The sequence below is a fragment of the Dendronephthya gigantea genome, unplaced genomic scaffold, assembly GCF_004324835.1.
Source record: "Dendronephthya gigantea isolate DGI-Jeju-01 unplaced genomic scaffold, DenGig_1.0 000012F, whole genome shotgun sequence".
Lineage (NCBI taxonomy): Eukaryota > Metazoa > Cnidaria > Anthozoa > Malacalcyonacea > Nephtheidae > Dendronephthya > Dendronephthya gigantea.
In genome coordinates, this window is record NW_021163022.1 from 1,664,190 (window position 1) to 1,680,769 (window position 16,580).

Genomic DNA, 16,580 nt, shown 5'->3' on the forward strand with positions numbered 1-16,580 from the left:
CTCCTTGAATCATATCCACTCCTCGAATCATATCCACACATGGCATTTTCAAAACCCTATGACCATTACCTTACATCTGGTTCAGTCACGAAGTAATTACCGGTACGGCTAAAACTGGAAAAGGAAGAGAATAGTCCAATTACAAAGATAGACAAAGACATTTTATATTGAGAAAATGTGGCCTAAGTTAGGATAGACTTTTCTAGGATAGACAAAATTTTTCAATTTGATAACTGGACCCCTTCCTGTGCCACCGTTTTTACTTCATAGCCCTGATCACTTTTCAAGTAGTCTGTCACTTAGCTAGTGTTAATAATATATAAAGAAAATAATAAATGAATAATATTTATTAACGCACCAACAAACACGTACTGTAACAGTTTATCAGTGATGTACGATATGAATAATCAGGTACATGGAGTTATGCTCCAAAACAACGTTATTTTAAAAAAAATTATTATTTTTTTAAATTTTTTATTAAGCGTGTAGTGGACTTAATTCGTACACAGAAATGTTATAAGTTCGTCATTGCAGGAATATGCTAAAACACCAAGTACATTTATTATTCCGTTCAGGTATATGAAACGATAATGTGAATACATGCGTAATATAAAAACAATGTGGTTATATGACTTTCGTTTGCATCACGGTATGCATGCTCGCTTTGACGATAAAACATATACCTTTAAAGAGAGGTTGGATGTTGAGAAAATCCCAGATACCAGCTGAGCTGAAGTCGACGGCCCACAAAATAAACGGCGCGGTGTTCTTTCCAATCAAAAATTTATTTTGAAACGGGACAAATTTATTTATTTTGAAATGGTACGAATTTTTTGTTTCTTTTTGGCGAAACCCGGGTGCAATGTGGATATGTGTGAAATACCATGGATGAATGCCTGTTATTGCCATTCTATTCAAGTCCCGTTCGCTTGTTTTTCGTTTAAAACTGTAGTTATGTTTTATCACAGATAATAAAATATACATGGTTTGGAGACGAAATAAAAGTACAATTCAGCTCATTAATTATGTTATTGTCCAGGTTTATTCAAAAAACGGTTCCTTTCTCGTCACGTGTCGATTGTATTTTAGCCAAACTTAACAATGGTATTCGTCTTGCTAAGCTCCTCAACCTTGACTTGAAAATTAAATTCTATTAACTGTGGTTTTATCAACTCCAAGCATAACTTGGGAAAGCACGTCCATACTTAACCATGCATGACATATAAGTGAAAAAGAGATCCCCAATCCAGAAAACAGAATTTTTACGTTAAAAATTATTTCCCAAAAGCTATTAAACGAAGCTGGTTTAATTTGAACAAAATTTGTCCATATTTAACCATGCATGATATATAAGTAAAAAGGAGTGCCGCAATGCAGAAAACAGTATTTTTACTTTAAAAATTCTTTCCCGAAAGTTATTTAACGAAGCTGGTCAAATTTAAATAAAATTTGTCGACATTTAACCATGCATGACATATACGTAAAAAAAAGATCCCCAAATAACGTGGAAAAACTCGAAATAACGTGGAAAAACTCGCCCTACGGGCTCGTTTTCCCACTTATTATTTCTCGTTCTCCCAAACTCGCACGCGTGTTTCTATAACTGTATAGAAACACGGAAAATGTTTTCTATTTCTTAATTGTTTTGTAAATAATGCTTCCCCGAAAGATTTAAACGATACTGGTTTAATTTGAACAAAATTTGTCCATATTTAACCATGCATGATATATAAGTAAAAAAGAGATCCTCAATCATGAAAACAATATTGTTTTATAAAAACGGTTTCTCCAAACCCTACTAAACGAAGCTGGTTAAATTTGAACAAAATTTGTCCATATATTTAATTTAACCATGCATGATATGTAAGTAAAAAAGAGTTCCCCAATCATAAAAACTATATTGTTTTATAAAAAATGCTTCCCCAAACCCTACTAAACGAAGCTGGTTAAATTTGAACAAAATTTGTCCATATTTAACCATGCATGATATATAAGTAAAAAAGAGATCCCCAATCATGAAAACAATATTGTTTTATAAAAAAGGCTTCTCCAAACACTACTAAACGAAGCTGGTTAAATTTGAACAAAATTTGTCCATATTTAACCATGCATGATTTATAGGTAAAAAAGAGTTCCCCAATCATGAAAACTATATTGTTTTATAAAAAATGCTTCCCCAAACCCTACTAAATGAAGCTGGTTAAATTTGAACAAAATTTGTCCATATTTAACCATGCATGATATATAAGTAAAAAAGAGATCCCCAATGATGAAAACAATATTGTTTTATAAAAAAGGCTTCTCCAAACCCTACTAAACGAAGCTGGTTAAATTTGAACAAAATTTGTCCATATTTAACCATTCATGATATATAAGTAAAAAACAGATCCCCAATCATTAAAAACAATATTGTTTTATTAAAAAGGCTTCTCCAAACCCTACTAAACGAAGCTGGTTAAATTTGAACAAAATTTGTCCATATTTAACCATGCATGATATATAAGTAAAAAAGAGATCCCCAATGATGAAAACAATATTGTTTTATAAAAAGGCTTCTCCAAACCCTACTAAACGAAGCTGGTTAAATTTGGACAAAATTTGTCCATATTTAACCATGCATGATATATAAGTAAAAAAGAGATCCCCAATCATAAAAACTATATTGTTTTTTAAAAAATGCTTCCCCAAACCCTACTAAACGAAGCTGGTTAAATTTGAACAAAATTTGTCCATATTTAACCATTCATGATATATAAGTAAAAAACAGATCCCCAATCATGAAAACAATATTGTTTTATTAAAAAGGCTTCTCCAAACCCTACTAAACGAAGCTGGTTAAATTTGAACAATATTTGTCCATATTTAACCATGCATGATATATAAGTAAAAAAGAGATCCCCAATGATGAAAACAATATTGTTTTATAAAAAAGGCTTCTCCAAACCCTACTAAACGAAGCTGGTTAAATTTGAACAAAATTTGTCCATATTTAACCATGCATGATATATAAGTAAAAAAGCGATCCCCAATCCGGAAAACAGTATTGCTACGTTAAAAATTCTTTCCTATTTTTCTATCCAGCTTTGTTTTCATTATTGGGGAATTCTTTTTAACTTATATATCATGCATGGTTAAATATCGACAAATTTTGTTCAAATTTAACCAGCTTCGTTTAGTAGGGTTTGGGGAAGTATTTTTTATAAAACAATATAGTTTTTATGATTGGGGATCTCTTTTTTACTTATATATCATGCATGGTTAAATATCGACAAATTTTGTTCAAATTTAACCAGCTTCGTTTAGTAGGGTTTGGAGAAGCCTTTTTTATAAAACAATATAGTTTTTATGATTGGGGATCTCTTTTTTACTTATATATCATGCATGGTTAAATATCGACAAATTTTGTTCAAATTTAACCAGCTTCGTTTAGTAGGGTTTGGGGAAGTATTTTTTATAAAACAATATAGTTTTTATGATTGGGGATCTCTTTTTTACTTATATATCATGCATGGTTAAATATCGACAAATTTTGTTCAAATTTAACCAGCTTCGTTTAGTAGGGTTTGGAGAAGCCTTTTTTATAAAACAATATTGTTTTCATGATTGGGGATCTCTTTTTTACTTATATATCATGCATGGTTAAATATGGACAAATTTTGTTCAAATTTAACCAGCTTCGTTTAGTAGGGTTTGGGGAAGCATTTTTTATAAAACAATATAGTTTTTATGATTGGGGAACTCTTTTTTACTTATATATCATGCATGGTTAAATATGGACAAATTTTGTTCAAATTTAACCAGCTTCGTTTTGTAGGGTTTGGAGAAGCCTTTTTTATAAAACAATATTGTTTTCATGATTGGGGATCTCTTTTTTACTTATATATCATGCATGGTTAAATATGGACAAATTTTGTCCAAATTTAACCAGCTTCGTTTAGTAGGGTTTGGAGAAGCCTTTTTTATAAAACAATATTGTTTTCATCATTGGGGATCTCTTTTTTACTTATATATCATGCATGGTTAAATATGGACAAATTTTGTTCAAATTTAACCAGCTTCATTTAGTAGGGTTTGGGAAGCATTTTTTATAAAACAATATAGTTTTCATGATTGGGGAACTCTTTTTTACCTATAAATCATGCATGGTTAAATATGGACAAATTTTGTTCAAATTTAACCAGCTTCGTTTAGTAGTGTTTGGAGAAGCCTTTTTTATAAAACAATATTGTTTTCATGATTGGGGATCTCTTTTTTACTTATATATCATGCATGGTTAAATATCGACAAATTTTGTTCAAATTTAACCAGCTTCGTTTAGTAGGGTTTGGGGAAGTATTTTTTATAAAACAATATAGTTTTTATGATTGGGGATCTCTTTTTTACTTATATATCATGCATGGTTAAATATCGACAAATTTTGTTCAAATTTAACCAGCTTCGTTTAGTAGGGTTTGGAGAAGCCTTTTTTATAAAACAATATTGTTTTCATGATTGGGGATCTCTTTTTTACTTATATATCATGCATGGTTAAATATGGACAAATTTTGTTCAAATTTAACCAGCTTCGTTTAGTAGGGTTTGGGGAAGCATTTTTTATAAAACAATATAGTTTTTATGATTGGGGAACTCTTTTTTACTTATATATCATGCATGGTTAAATATGGACAAATTTTGTTCAAATTTAACCAGCTTCGTTTTGTAGGGTTTGGAGAAGCCTTTTTTATAAAACAATATTGTTTTCATGATTGGGGATCTCTTTTTTACTTATATATCATGCATGGTTAAATATGGACAAATTTTGTCCAAATTTAACCAGCTTCGTTTAGTAGGGTTTGGAGAAGCCTTTTTTATAAAACAATATTGTTTTCATCATTGGGGATCTCTTTTTTACTTATATATCATGCATGGTTAAATATGGACAAATTTTGTTCAAATTTAACCAGCTTCATTTAGTAGGGTTTGGGAAGCATTTTTTATAAAACAATATAGTTTTCATGATTGGGGAACTCTTTTTTACCTATAAATCATGCATGGTTAAATATGGACAAATTTTGTTCAAATTTAACCAGCTTCGTTTAGTAGTGTTTGGAGAAGCCTTTTTTATAAAAAATATTGTTTTCATGATTGGGGATCTCTTTTTTACTTATATATCATGCATGGTTAAATATGGACAAATTTTGTTCAAATTTAACCAGCTTCGTTTAGTAGGGTTTGGGGAAGCATTTTTTATAAAACAATATAGTTTTTATGATTGGGGAACTCTTTTTTACTTACATATCATGCATGGTTAAATTAAATATATGGACAAATTTTGTTCAAATTTAACCAGCTTCGTTTAGTAGGGTTTGGAGAAACCGTTTTTATAAAACAATATTGTTTTCATGATTGAGGATCTCTTTTTTACTTATATATCATGCATGGTTAAATATGGACAAATTTTGTTCAAATTAAACCAGTATCGTTTAAATCTTTCGGGGAAGCATTATTTACAAAACAATTAAGAAATAGAAAACATTTTCCGTGTTTCTATACAGTTATAGAAACACGCGTGCGAGTTTGGGAGAACGAGAAATAATAAGTGGGAAAACGAGCCCGTAGGGCGAGTTTTTCCACGTTATTTCGAGTTTTTCCACGTTATTTGGGGACTTTTTTTTACGTATATGTCATGCATGGTTAAATATCGACAAATTTTATTTAAATTTGACCAGCTTCGTTAAATAACTTTCGGGAAAGAATTTTTAAAGTAAAAATACTGTTTTCTGCATTGCGGCACTCCTTTTTACTTATATATCATGCATGGTTAAATATGGACAAATTTTGTTCAAATTAAACCAGCTTCGTTTAATAGCTTTTGGGAAATAATTTTTAACGTAAAAATTCTGTTTTCTGGATTGGGGATCTCTTTTTCACTTATATGTCATGCATGGTTAAGTATGGACGTGCTTTCCCAAGTTATGCTTGGAGTCTGATAAAACCACAGTTAATAGAATTTAATTTTCAAGTCAAGGTTGAGGAGCTTAGCAAGACGAATACCATTGTTAAGTTTGGCTAAAATACAATCGACACGTGACGAGAAAGGAACCGTTTTTTGAATAAACCTGGACAATAACATAATTAATGAGCTGAATTGTACTTTTATTTCGTCTCCAAACCATGTATATTTTATTATCTGTGATAAAACATAACTACAGTTTTAAACGAAAAACAAGCGAACGGGACTTGAATAGAATGGCAATAACAGGCATTCATCCATGGTATTTCACACATATCCACATTGCACCCGGGTTTCGCCAAAAAGAAACAAAAAATTCGTACCATTTCAAAATAAATAAATTTGTCCCGTTTCAAAATAAATTTTTGATTGGAAAGAACACCGCGCCGTTTATTTTGTGGGCCGTCGACTTCAGCTCAGCTGGTATCTGGGTTTTCTCAACATCCAACCTCTCTTTAAAGGTATATGTTTTAGCGTCAAAGCGAGCATGCCTACTGTGATGCAAACGAAAGGCATATAACCACATTGTTATTATATTAACGCGTGTATTCACATTATCGTCTCATATACCAGAACGGAATGATAAATGTACAAATGTATTTCATAATTATTTTTTTAAAATAACATTGCTTTGGAGCATAACTCCATGTACCTGATTATTCATATCATACATCACTGATAAACTGTTACAGTACGTGTTTGTGGGTGCGTTAATAAATATTATTCATTTATTTATTATTTTCTTTATCTCTTTATATATTATTAACACTAGGTAAGTGACAGACTACTTGAAAAGTGATCAGGGCTATGAAGTAAAAACCGTGGCACAGAAAGAGGTCCAGTTATCAAATTGAAAAATTTTGGGTGAACAAAAATTCCCTTTCGAAATTTCCTCACCTCCTAATCACTTTCTGATAGTCTATCCTAACTTAGGCCACATTTTTTCAATATAAAATGTCTTTGTCTATTTTTGTAATTGGACTATTCTCTTCCTTTTCCAGTTTTAGCCGTAATTGTACTTGGTGACTGAACCAGATATAAGGTTAATAGTCATAGGGTTTTGAAAATGCCATGTGTGGATATGATTCGAGGAGTGGATATGATTTGAGGAGGAGATTTGATATGGATGGAACTGGTTTCTTTCACCTATATTCCACTCTGATTGTTGATCAAGCAGAAAAATTTCTTTTCAAAGAATTATTATCTATCCCACCACAAACTTTCCAGATCTGACATTTCGGCCATAAACAGCAACACTTTTCATATGTAGAACGAGTCTGTGTGGCAAACTTTGTACTGGTAGAATTCTAAAACACTTAAATTTTCCATGGTACAAATTAATACCTTTGATGTTTATATTTAAGGCATTCTATAATAATTGCAGTTGTCTGTAATGTGACCATGTTTCAACATGATAATAGAATGCCCTTGTGAGCGCAACTGTGCAATGCATGTTTACTATTTAAAGGGCCACCTTATGCAACACATATTTAGTACAACCATAGAATACCAGTTCAGAAACTAATGAAATACATGGCCACTGGCTATCCACCATACACTGCACCTACTGACCTACATGTAAACACTTCGATATTGAATTTAGCCTTAAGTTTGCAGCATTATATCCATGTGGCTACATAGCCAAACAGTAAAGGAACCTAGTGATGGAACATAGCCATATAAACATGCACCCAACTAGATGGTTTTGAATGTTGGTAATTGCAATCTTATACCTAAGATGTAATTTACTTCAGCTTGAAATTGTGCAGTTATCGCAGTTTATAAACCGCTTTTAGACATTTAGATTTTAGACAGAATTTAGGTTATGGCCTTCATTATGCTGTAGTAATTATTTCAAATGCATAAGGCCAGGTCAAACGTCAAACTTTTCATGCATCAAACCTAATGATAACAAGCTAAGTTTTTTGTTTCATTTTATTTGCATTATGTTTGGTGCATGAAAAGTTTGACGTTTGACCCAAGCCAAATCCATTGATCAGATTGCTATTATCACACACTAAAATGTTACAATGTACTGTTTGTACAATATATATATATATTCCCTATACATTATTATCCGTACAAATTATACACTATTGACTACCCCAGAACAACCTTTAAATCCCTAGAAGTCAGGGCCGTAGCTAGAAGCTTAATTGGGGGGGGGTGCATATTCATATATTCGTCTTATGCCCGAATGATTTCTTTTGTATGCTATTGTTCCTATGGTATATAAACATGAATATATGAATATACACCCCCCCAATTAAGCGGTCTAGCTACGGCCCTGCTAGAAGTGGGATTGAAGACATGTCTTCGACGAATATCTTACCTCGTTAGTACTTTTATCATCGCACAGTTCATCGACATCGTCAATATTTACATCCAAATCGACCTCATGCATATTCGTACTTGCCTGACGTGCGGCCATCTTGGATTTTGTTTTTGAACTTAGTAACCTGGCCGTGGTTAAACTTGTTGGTTTTTGAACAAATTTTGTCTGAAATAATATCTGCCTTGTAACCACAGGACCCACGCTTTTTGTGACGCCAAGTGGAAGCACAAGTCAAAACAAACGTGCAAGAAGTCACAGATATGTGATCCTTCAGCATTTTCATGCATAATTTCAAAGTATAGTTGATATTTGTCGCTTTTTCGTTTGCAAACGCTTGAAAAGACCAATGTGTTCTTCAAACAACCTGGAATGAATTTACAATTACACTTCTGCTTGTGTTCCCTGCGACAGATTAAAAATGCTGGACCAAAATACTGTGCAGCAAGAATGCAATTTCTTTCACGTGTGGACAAATGTACGAAAATTTCAGCAGTCGCATTATCACAAACTTCTTCAAAGAAGGTATTGTACGATATTAATTTCTTCAAGCTTCCTTACTAGTATATGCTATTCGATCAAGTGTAAACTATTATTAAAGCGAGGCTTTAAAATATGTTTTTTCTGGCGAGTTTATATTTAATTGCACCTCGAATTGCACAATTTACATATCATTAGATAGTAGATGTATTAGCAATAATATGTGGTTTCCACCTCTGGTTGAGCAGCTGTTTACTAGTGACAAAAATACCTTGAGCTTTCTATTTTTATGTTAGATAATAGGAAACATAGCAAATGTGAATAATTATTGCGTTGTGGGCCTCAGGAGAGGGATGTACATAATTATACCTTCATATATTAATTGATTTTTGACTGAACATGTGGTCTGTATTGTGAAATATCAGACAGAAATATCAGATATTTCACAGTACAGACCGAACATGCAAGGTCAATAATTGGTTTATTACATGGCTGAACCAGGGGTTCCGGAACCACAGGGGCAGCAACCCCCCCCCCTGCCCTTTGCTTACAGGAGTGAGCGGGGGCAGCCCTGTTCCCTTTACTACCATATAAAAGTATCATAAATTCAACATTTAATCATGATGCCTACTTTTCACATAAAAACTAACTGGTAATATTATTGAAAATGCATACTCCCATGGATTTGCAAGTTCGCATGTACTTGTAAATTTGAGTTTCCTCTTCGTGTGGTTGCTAAGGTAATTTGAATGGGCCCTTTCTAAAACTCTGCCTGGCTAAACAGCTTCCGGCGCCCCTGGGCTGAACTGCATAAGACATCCGGGATACTGGTCCGGATACCGAATATACAGTCCACAGTCTCGATATGGGGTTTTACGGACCACTCTTCCACCACTCAGAAAAGAGGATTTTGAAAAGCCACATAATATATTTATATATATAGTCACTTTGTCCCAACTGGTTTCTTATTAAGGCAGCTGTTTTTACAGCATGTAAACAATCTATATAGTAGCCCCTGAAGTGCCTAGGGGAGAGCTAGCCTTTGTACTGGTGGATGTATAGTTATTTTGTACCAAGTAAAATACCCAAATATAGGTGCTTTTCACCAAATTTATGCGTGCTAATTTCAGTGTTTTTGTTGTATCGAAACCATTTGTGGACCATGCATGCGTACAATAATCTTCTTCAGTAATTGTTAAAATATCCTTGTTATATATATATATATATGGAAATGGAGCATTTGCAGTTCTAGGTAGTACAAACAGAAATAGAATTTTAGAATTTTCTTAGATAGGTCTCATTCTTTATTAATACTGCAAGTTACTGTAATGGTTAGCTGGTACCATTTTGCTGGTACCAATAATGGAAATTTCGAGGTAAAAACTTGTTAAAAATGATGAAGGCTCTGAAAAGACTATTTGCACAGAAAAACTGGCTTGATAGCTTTTCAACAAACATCCTGAATTTACAAACCAATGGGCTTAAAAGGCAATGGGAGAGGAGGCAGTGGGTATTGAGGCACATAGCTCTGGCAAAACAGTTGACAAACAAGTTGTTTTTATGTCCCAAATAAAAACATTGTCCTCACAAATGCGTTGCAACTTGCAAGTATTTTCAAGTTAAAAAATTTTGAAAAATATTTGCATCCATACACACTTAGTTTGCGAGAGGCAAGGCTTTAGTTTAGTACAAATTTAATGATAAAATTTAAACCTTGCCATTCTTAAATATTTTCAGCCATGCTATGATGATACTGATAAGGTAGATCGAGTTGAGGTCTTGATGATAAAAAATCTACTTGGTAAATCTGTCGGAAGCATTACCTCAGTGGGTGAAGGACCCTGCACTTCAAAATATGGAGAATTCAATCATAGGAATCAGTTGATTTTGCAAAATATATTATTGGGACCAAAATATTCTAGGAAAACGCAAGAGCAACTTATCAAAGAAAATTTAGTTGGAGTTAATGATGAGATGTGGTATTTAGCGAAGATTGATGGTGAATGTCCAAAAAAAGATCTTAGAGACAATGTCGTTCAGCTCAGAAATTCGATCGTGCAGAACAAGGCACAGTGCAGTAAAGATGATTCCGTTATTAAAAGAAGAACAAGCAGTGGTCCTTCATCAGAGCAACTAGCACTTGTACATCTGAAGTTACGTGAGGAGGTAATTGCTACTTGACTTAAGCTGCTTACGTCACTTCTTACTAATGTTAATGACGCGGAATTTATTTTGATTTCCGTGGGGCAAAAAAAATTGACGCCATGTATTCTAAATCTCGCTTTTTATAAAATCGTATTTGTATCAATATGAAAATAGTTTCTCATATGTTTTTAGCTTCCAAGTTTTTTTTATGGTCATCATCAATATTCTATCTATAGTAAGAATATTCTATTTGATAACAAATTAACGAGAACTAGGACAAGGTAAAGTCCTGTTTATATCTCTGTGCATTTCAAAACGAATAAACACAAAGAAAATTACGATTTACGACTGTAAAACCTGAGCTCAGGCTGGTGGCTCAGGCCCACAAATTTCCAACCTTGTACCCAGACCTTTTTCGTACCTTTAAGCAGCCTGCATACCTGTGCAAACTACTTTCCTATCATGTGCAAATACAAAAGAATAAAGTCGCTTCGCGCGAAAAATATCGCTAGTGGAAAACAAGCTTTATTCAAGACATACAATAAACATTGTCATTGAGTTTCAGACTACATTCATGACTGTAATCCAATTATAAACGATGTGTTTCCAGTAATATCATTTTTGGCTGAAAATTTTGTATTTATATCTCTATAAGGACTCTGAAATCTTACAAGTACATAATGAACCTAATGGCGTATGCAGGTAGATTTTTCTGGACAGGAGCAACACTCGATATAATTCGTATTACGAAACATTCCGAAGATAACACAATCAGAGTTCGCTGGACAGCCAAAGGAATCCCTTGGTACAGACTGCCTTTCTTTTCACTTTCTGGCAAACCACAGTCGCTGTTTTATCGGTAGGATTAATTACTCTGGTCATGCATGAAAACACAAATTACACTTGCTTGTTTGCGGCGATTTTTCCCTTTTGTTTTTGAACGAATGGTTAGGAATACTGTGATGTAACTGTGCCCTGAATTGAAACACCAAACCTATCCATTCGTTCACATCTATCCAAGCAAATGCATCTAGTGAATAAATGGGCCTTATAAGCAGATCATGAAAATCGTGCAACACATGTCTTGCTCACGTCATATATTGATTGTTTTTAAGATATGTCGATGGTTTCTCAATATTTGAAGTGGGACGTGATGGACTTGTTCATTGCCATCGCTTAGATAAGGTAATAAGACAAGTTGTCCATAGCAATATTCCACTTTCTGTTCAAAATAATGACCTCGTGCTTAATACCAAGTATTTTGACACAAATAAGCTATATTCAAGTAGTTTTCAAGTAAGTAAGTAATAAGTTTTCAAGTAGTAATATATATGCAGGGGGTGGTAAAAAAAGTAGTGGTAAAAAACGTAGCTCCCCTCCCATAACTATATGAGAAGAAGGCACTAACAAATCATGTCCATTTGTCTGTATTCAATCAGTTTTATATCTTTGTGATTCAAGCTTGTGATTTAGAGTAATAGGATGTGAGAAAAACTACACGAATTGTTTTCTAAACTAAAACCTAAGATAGGCGCTTTTTGGCAGAAATTCAGTGAAAAATAATTTTGCTGTATACTTAGCGCTAATATTTTACATTATGTAATAATATCCGAAAAGATAATTCATACAGGTGGGTTTTGAGTACAATTTCATTACCACACAAACAACCAAAGTTCAGAGGACTGTATCATGGCCTATCATGTCATTTAGTGTCGTTAAAGCACAATTTTACGCATGAATCAAATTATTTTAATTAGTTATTTCACTGTTCATATTGTATTGCATTTCTGATAAATTTGCTATGAATAGTTGCATTTCTGAAGAATTTGCTGTGAATCAGACAGTTGTGAATCAGACATGGACAAACAATTACATAATTTCCATGCATATCTGCTTGAAAACCGCCATCTTGAATTTTTATGAAAAGTGCAACAAATAGACTTTATAATCACAATTTTTATCATCTGGCTCCTAAAACTAAAGAAATATGCGCAAATGCATAATATTTATTGGCGCTACCCTCATTTATAGTTAAAAGATATTGGTGTGCCACATTTCGTTGGGGGCCACTTTTTTTTCACCACGGTATACCACCCCCTGTACATATAAATATAGCTACAGCTACAGTACATGGACTTTACGTTGAACATAGCGTAAAGCAAGAAATAACTTATTATTATTATAAATATCTAGGTTATACCTGCCTCTACTCCAGAGCGCCAAACATGGAGGGATCATCAGAATGCAGGTTTTATCTTTGTTGAGCCTGGGAGAGATCAGGCAAGAACCGTGTCCTTATGAAGCATTTCAAGTCAAAACTGAAGACATGTTAAAGTAGATGAATTCTTATATATAAGGCTGAGTATATATCTATAATTCTATAATGTATGTATATAGGAAATTTTTTCATATTTATGAAGAGTGTGATTAGGATAAATCGGTGAAATATGGGATGTTTTATATTGAAATCTATATAGAGCTGTAAAATTCCACTTGTCCGTGCTCCGCACCATACTTGTATGTTCAATTTGAATTCTGCTTTACCAACTTCGCAATTGAGATCAACATTCATCAATCCTGCTTTTATGAAGTTGAAACGCTGGTGTAACCCATCGTCCACACGAGCACTGCTCACCTTAAAATAGGATACGTAAATTTGTCGCCAAATTAACGGTGTAACATTTTGTCTTTGCTGGCGGGAATAAACGCGCTAAAAATACGCTGTTACTTCAGTTATTTATTTTGTGAGGTAAAATTGAAACCGTCCTTGATTGAATACAACTTATATTCAGAAAGGTATTTTTGTCTTGATTTCTTTCTGTATTAATTTGCTCTGCTTCTAAAGTCAAGTCCTCTTGTAGTACATACGGCATAGAGAAACGAGGGATAGTCTAGTAGAGACTGTGGGTTAGAACTTAGGGCCTGCATGTTCGTATGAGACGGGCCAGCCCATTTCATATGAGCCCGTTGAAGGCGAGATCTCATATGAACGTGCCCTTAGATCAGAACGGTTGAAAATTGACCACTAGTCCAGACCTCTGCATTTTAAGCGAACATAAACTTTATTTAAATTTTAATCTTTATACTTCGTACCTGCCCAGTTAAATGATCCTATTCTTCCAGAGCATTTGGGACAGCAAAGCTTGAATGAAATCAAAATATATTTAGCATTGCCTCTGCTAAAATTTCGCGCACTCCTCAGACATCGAAGTTGCATAAAGGTGGTAGAAAAGGTGGCAAATGGTAAAGGAAAATTTCAATCATTCCAATTACCATTGAGTTTAAAACCACACACCTTTCCTTCAACTGTACCCACTATCAATGACGTCATCCATGGTAAAGGTTCAATGAAATACGACGTGCACTGGCTCGATTTCGTCTTTTCCTCCGTTGATGACTTCTCTCTCCAAGACATAAATTCTTCACCTGAACCAGGTACATGTCCCAGACAGTTTTCACTGCAAAACAACTTCTGTCTAAATAACAAAGAGAATGTTACTGCTTGTCAGCATAATTTAAGATATGAAAAATACGTATCCGAGTGTTTTTAGGCTTTCTGCAAACTATGTATTATAAATTGTAGTACATAATTTACCTGCACTTTTTGCATTTGTAGTTATTCTGTTTTAAAGCCACTGTTTCATCTGCAACTCTATCTTTTAACATGTCCTCTGGAAATTCTCTATAACCTAGGTAGATAGATCATAAAAAAAATTCGGTGACATAGTGAAACTAAGTTCTATGAATTCAGGTTTTGTTAACAATTCACATTTTAACTTGTGAGTGAGCTTGATTTCTGTAATTTTTGGAACATTGAAGTGGCTGAACATCCAAGTGAGTGGTGTACCTCACTACTAACCTGTTTTTTCAGCTTGTTTTGCAATGATTTGAAGATTATATTGTTTGTACAATGAATGAGATTTATCCACCTTCTTTCCCATAGCTTCAAATTGATACAACTGAAACATGAAGCCAGGATTAGGCCTAAAAGAAAGGTACAAGAAATGTTGCAAGCCTAAATTTTTATTGCAAGTGGCAAAGCTGGACTCTACCAAGACTCATTGCCATTGGTCGGAGGTGTCAAGCCAATTTAAAGACTAAATATTCCCCAACATACAAAGTAAAAAACCAAACTTTTTATGTGTATTTTCATCATCACATATTGGTTATATTATGGAACATTATTCCTCCATCCCTAGGTGCATGGTGAATGTAATAATTAGATCTTGAAGTCTGTACAATTTATAGTCTTGGTTGATATTCATATTTAAAATACTCTATGCTTACTCAGCTTTTGGATATACAGCCTTTAGGTCCTGCAATGCCTGATTTAATGATATATTTTGACTGTACATTAAATAGGACAAAATTACTGTCGCACTTCTTGATATCCCTGCTGAACTAGAACAAAAAATTATAAACCAATGAGGTGACCAGCTGTTGCATGTAATTATCAATTTCGTCCAGTAATATCTGCTGGTTCATAATTACCAATGAACAAGAACTGTGCCATTCATCAAACCATCCTGAATAAAATCAATACATTCATCCAGATTACTAAGAAGGTCAGCCTCAAGTTGGTCAAGACAATTTATATGTTTTAGGACAATATTTTGATCGCCCTTGTCATATTTATCAGTGCTAGCCAGTGGTTCAGCCTCTATAGTAAGAATATGAGTTATGTCTGTGTCCTGAGTTAAACATGTAAATGCATCTTCTCTATTGCCAATGTACAGTCCATCTTTCAATATTTCTTTCATATTTTATGCAATGATTCTGACTTCTGAGAAGTCCAGAATAACAACAGTGAACATGAAGTACATCGGGTTGTGATTGACACGGTCTAATCCATCATGGACCTATTTCATGGACAATGGACTCTGGCCCATCGACTGGGTACAACGTAAAATATAAACCTGGGTACGAGGTTGAGTTCAGCCCACTAGACACCAGTTAATCACTAATCAGTACTTTGGCCTAATTACTATCATTTGTCGGGTTGAACCCTTCAGAAGTCGTGCTAGCTTTGATTCTTTGGCCACTATCCTAAAAAAATGTGGGCAAACGTTTGTGGTAAAATATTTATTTGGTTTTGGTTGCAATTTCTGCTGTCTTTTTGTACTTGACACCACAACACTTAGTCTCATATATTACAACTAGTGTCATAATGTCATTATACGTAAACTTGTTACACGCAGGTCGCAAACTTATCATTCGTAGCAAATTAGCTGCAACAAAAATTCTCGTGTGCGGCGAGGAATTGCGGTATTTTTGTCATTCATGATACATTTACCTGATATCAAACGTGTGTGTTTGATATTTTCGGCCACGAGTAACAAAATTTCCTAGTTTGCGGTCAACGAACGACAAGTTTTTCTGAAAGCAAGTAAAAAAACAGGGTTAAAGGTGTCACGAAAGATCTGTGTCCTTTGCTTGCTTTTGGAACAACTTGACGTTCGTTGACCGCACACTAGGAAACTATCAAACATGTTTGATATCAGGCAAATGTAAGACGATGATGATATATATTGACCATAATATGGCATTGGCAATGCCTGAAGAGTAGAGATCAAGTGCAGTTTTGTAAAATCTTCCCGACGCTCTGAAGTCTGAACTGCTTTATGCTTGCAT

The 16,580-nt window shown here is 33.9% G+C and overlaps 2 protein-coding genes across 3 annotated transcripts; one reads left to right on the forward strand and one right to left on the reverse strand.

Moving 5' to 3' along the window:
• The first annotated feature begins 8,560 nt into the window (after positions 1-8,560).
• Positions 8,561-13,271, forward strand: LOC114519115 (uncharacterized protein C6orf136 homolog). Of its 2 annotated transcripts, none has more exons than XM_028539181.1 (6): positions 8,561-8,849; positions 10,542-10,970; positions 11,142-11,230; positions 11,605-11,808; positions 12,065-12,134; positions 13,143-13,271. In XM_028539181.1, the coding sequence occupies exons 1-6, from the start codon at positions 8,697-8,699 to the stop codon at positions 13,248-13,250; spliced, it is 1,053 nt and encodes a 350-aa protein (XP_028394982.1). In that variant the 5' UTR covers positions 8,561-8,696; the 3' UTR covers positions 13,251-13,271. The 2 variants fall into 2 exon arrangements, with proteins under 2 accessions (XP_028394982.1, XP_028394983.1); XM_028539182.1 differs by having other exon boundaries at positions 10,727-10,970.
• A 219-nt stretch (positions 13,272-13,490) lies between these two features.
• Positions 13,491-15,986, reverse strand: LOC114519116 (dual specificity protein phosphatase 12-like). The gene is made up of 7 exons (XM_028539183.1): positions 15,441-15,986; positions 15,237-15,350; positions 14,809-14,933; positions 14,545-14,638; positions 14,245-14,425; positions 14,043-14,091; positions 13,491-13,584 (listed from the first exon to the last, which is right to left on the reverse strand). Exons 1-7 carry the CDS (start codon positions 15,707-15,709, stop codon positions 13,511-13,513), a joined length of 906 nt encoding a protein of 301 aa, XP_028394984.1. The 5' UTR covers positions 15,710-15,986; the 3' UTR covers positions 13,491-13,510.
• Positions 15,987-16,580: the final 594 nt, after the last annotated feature.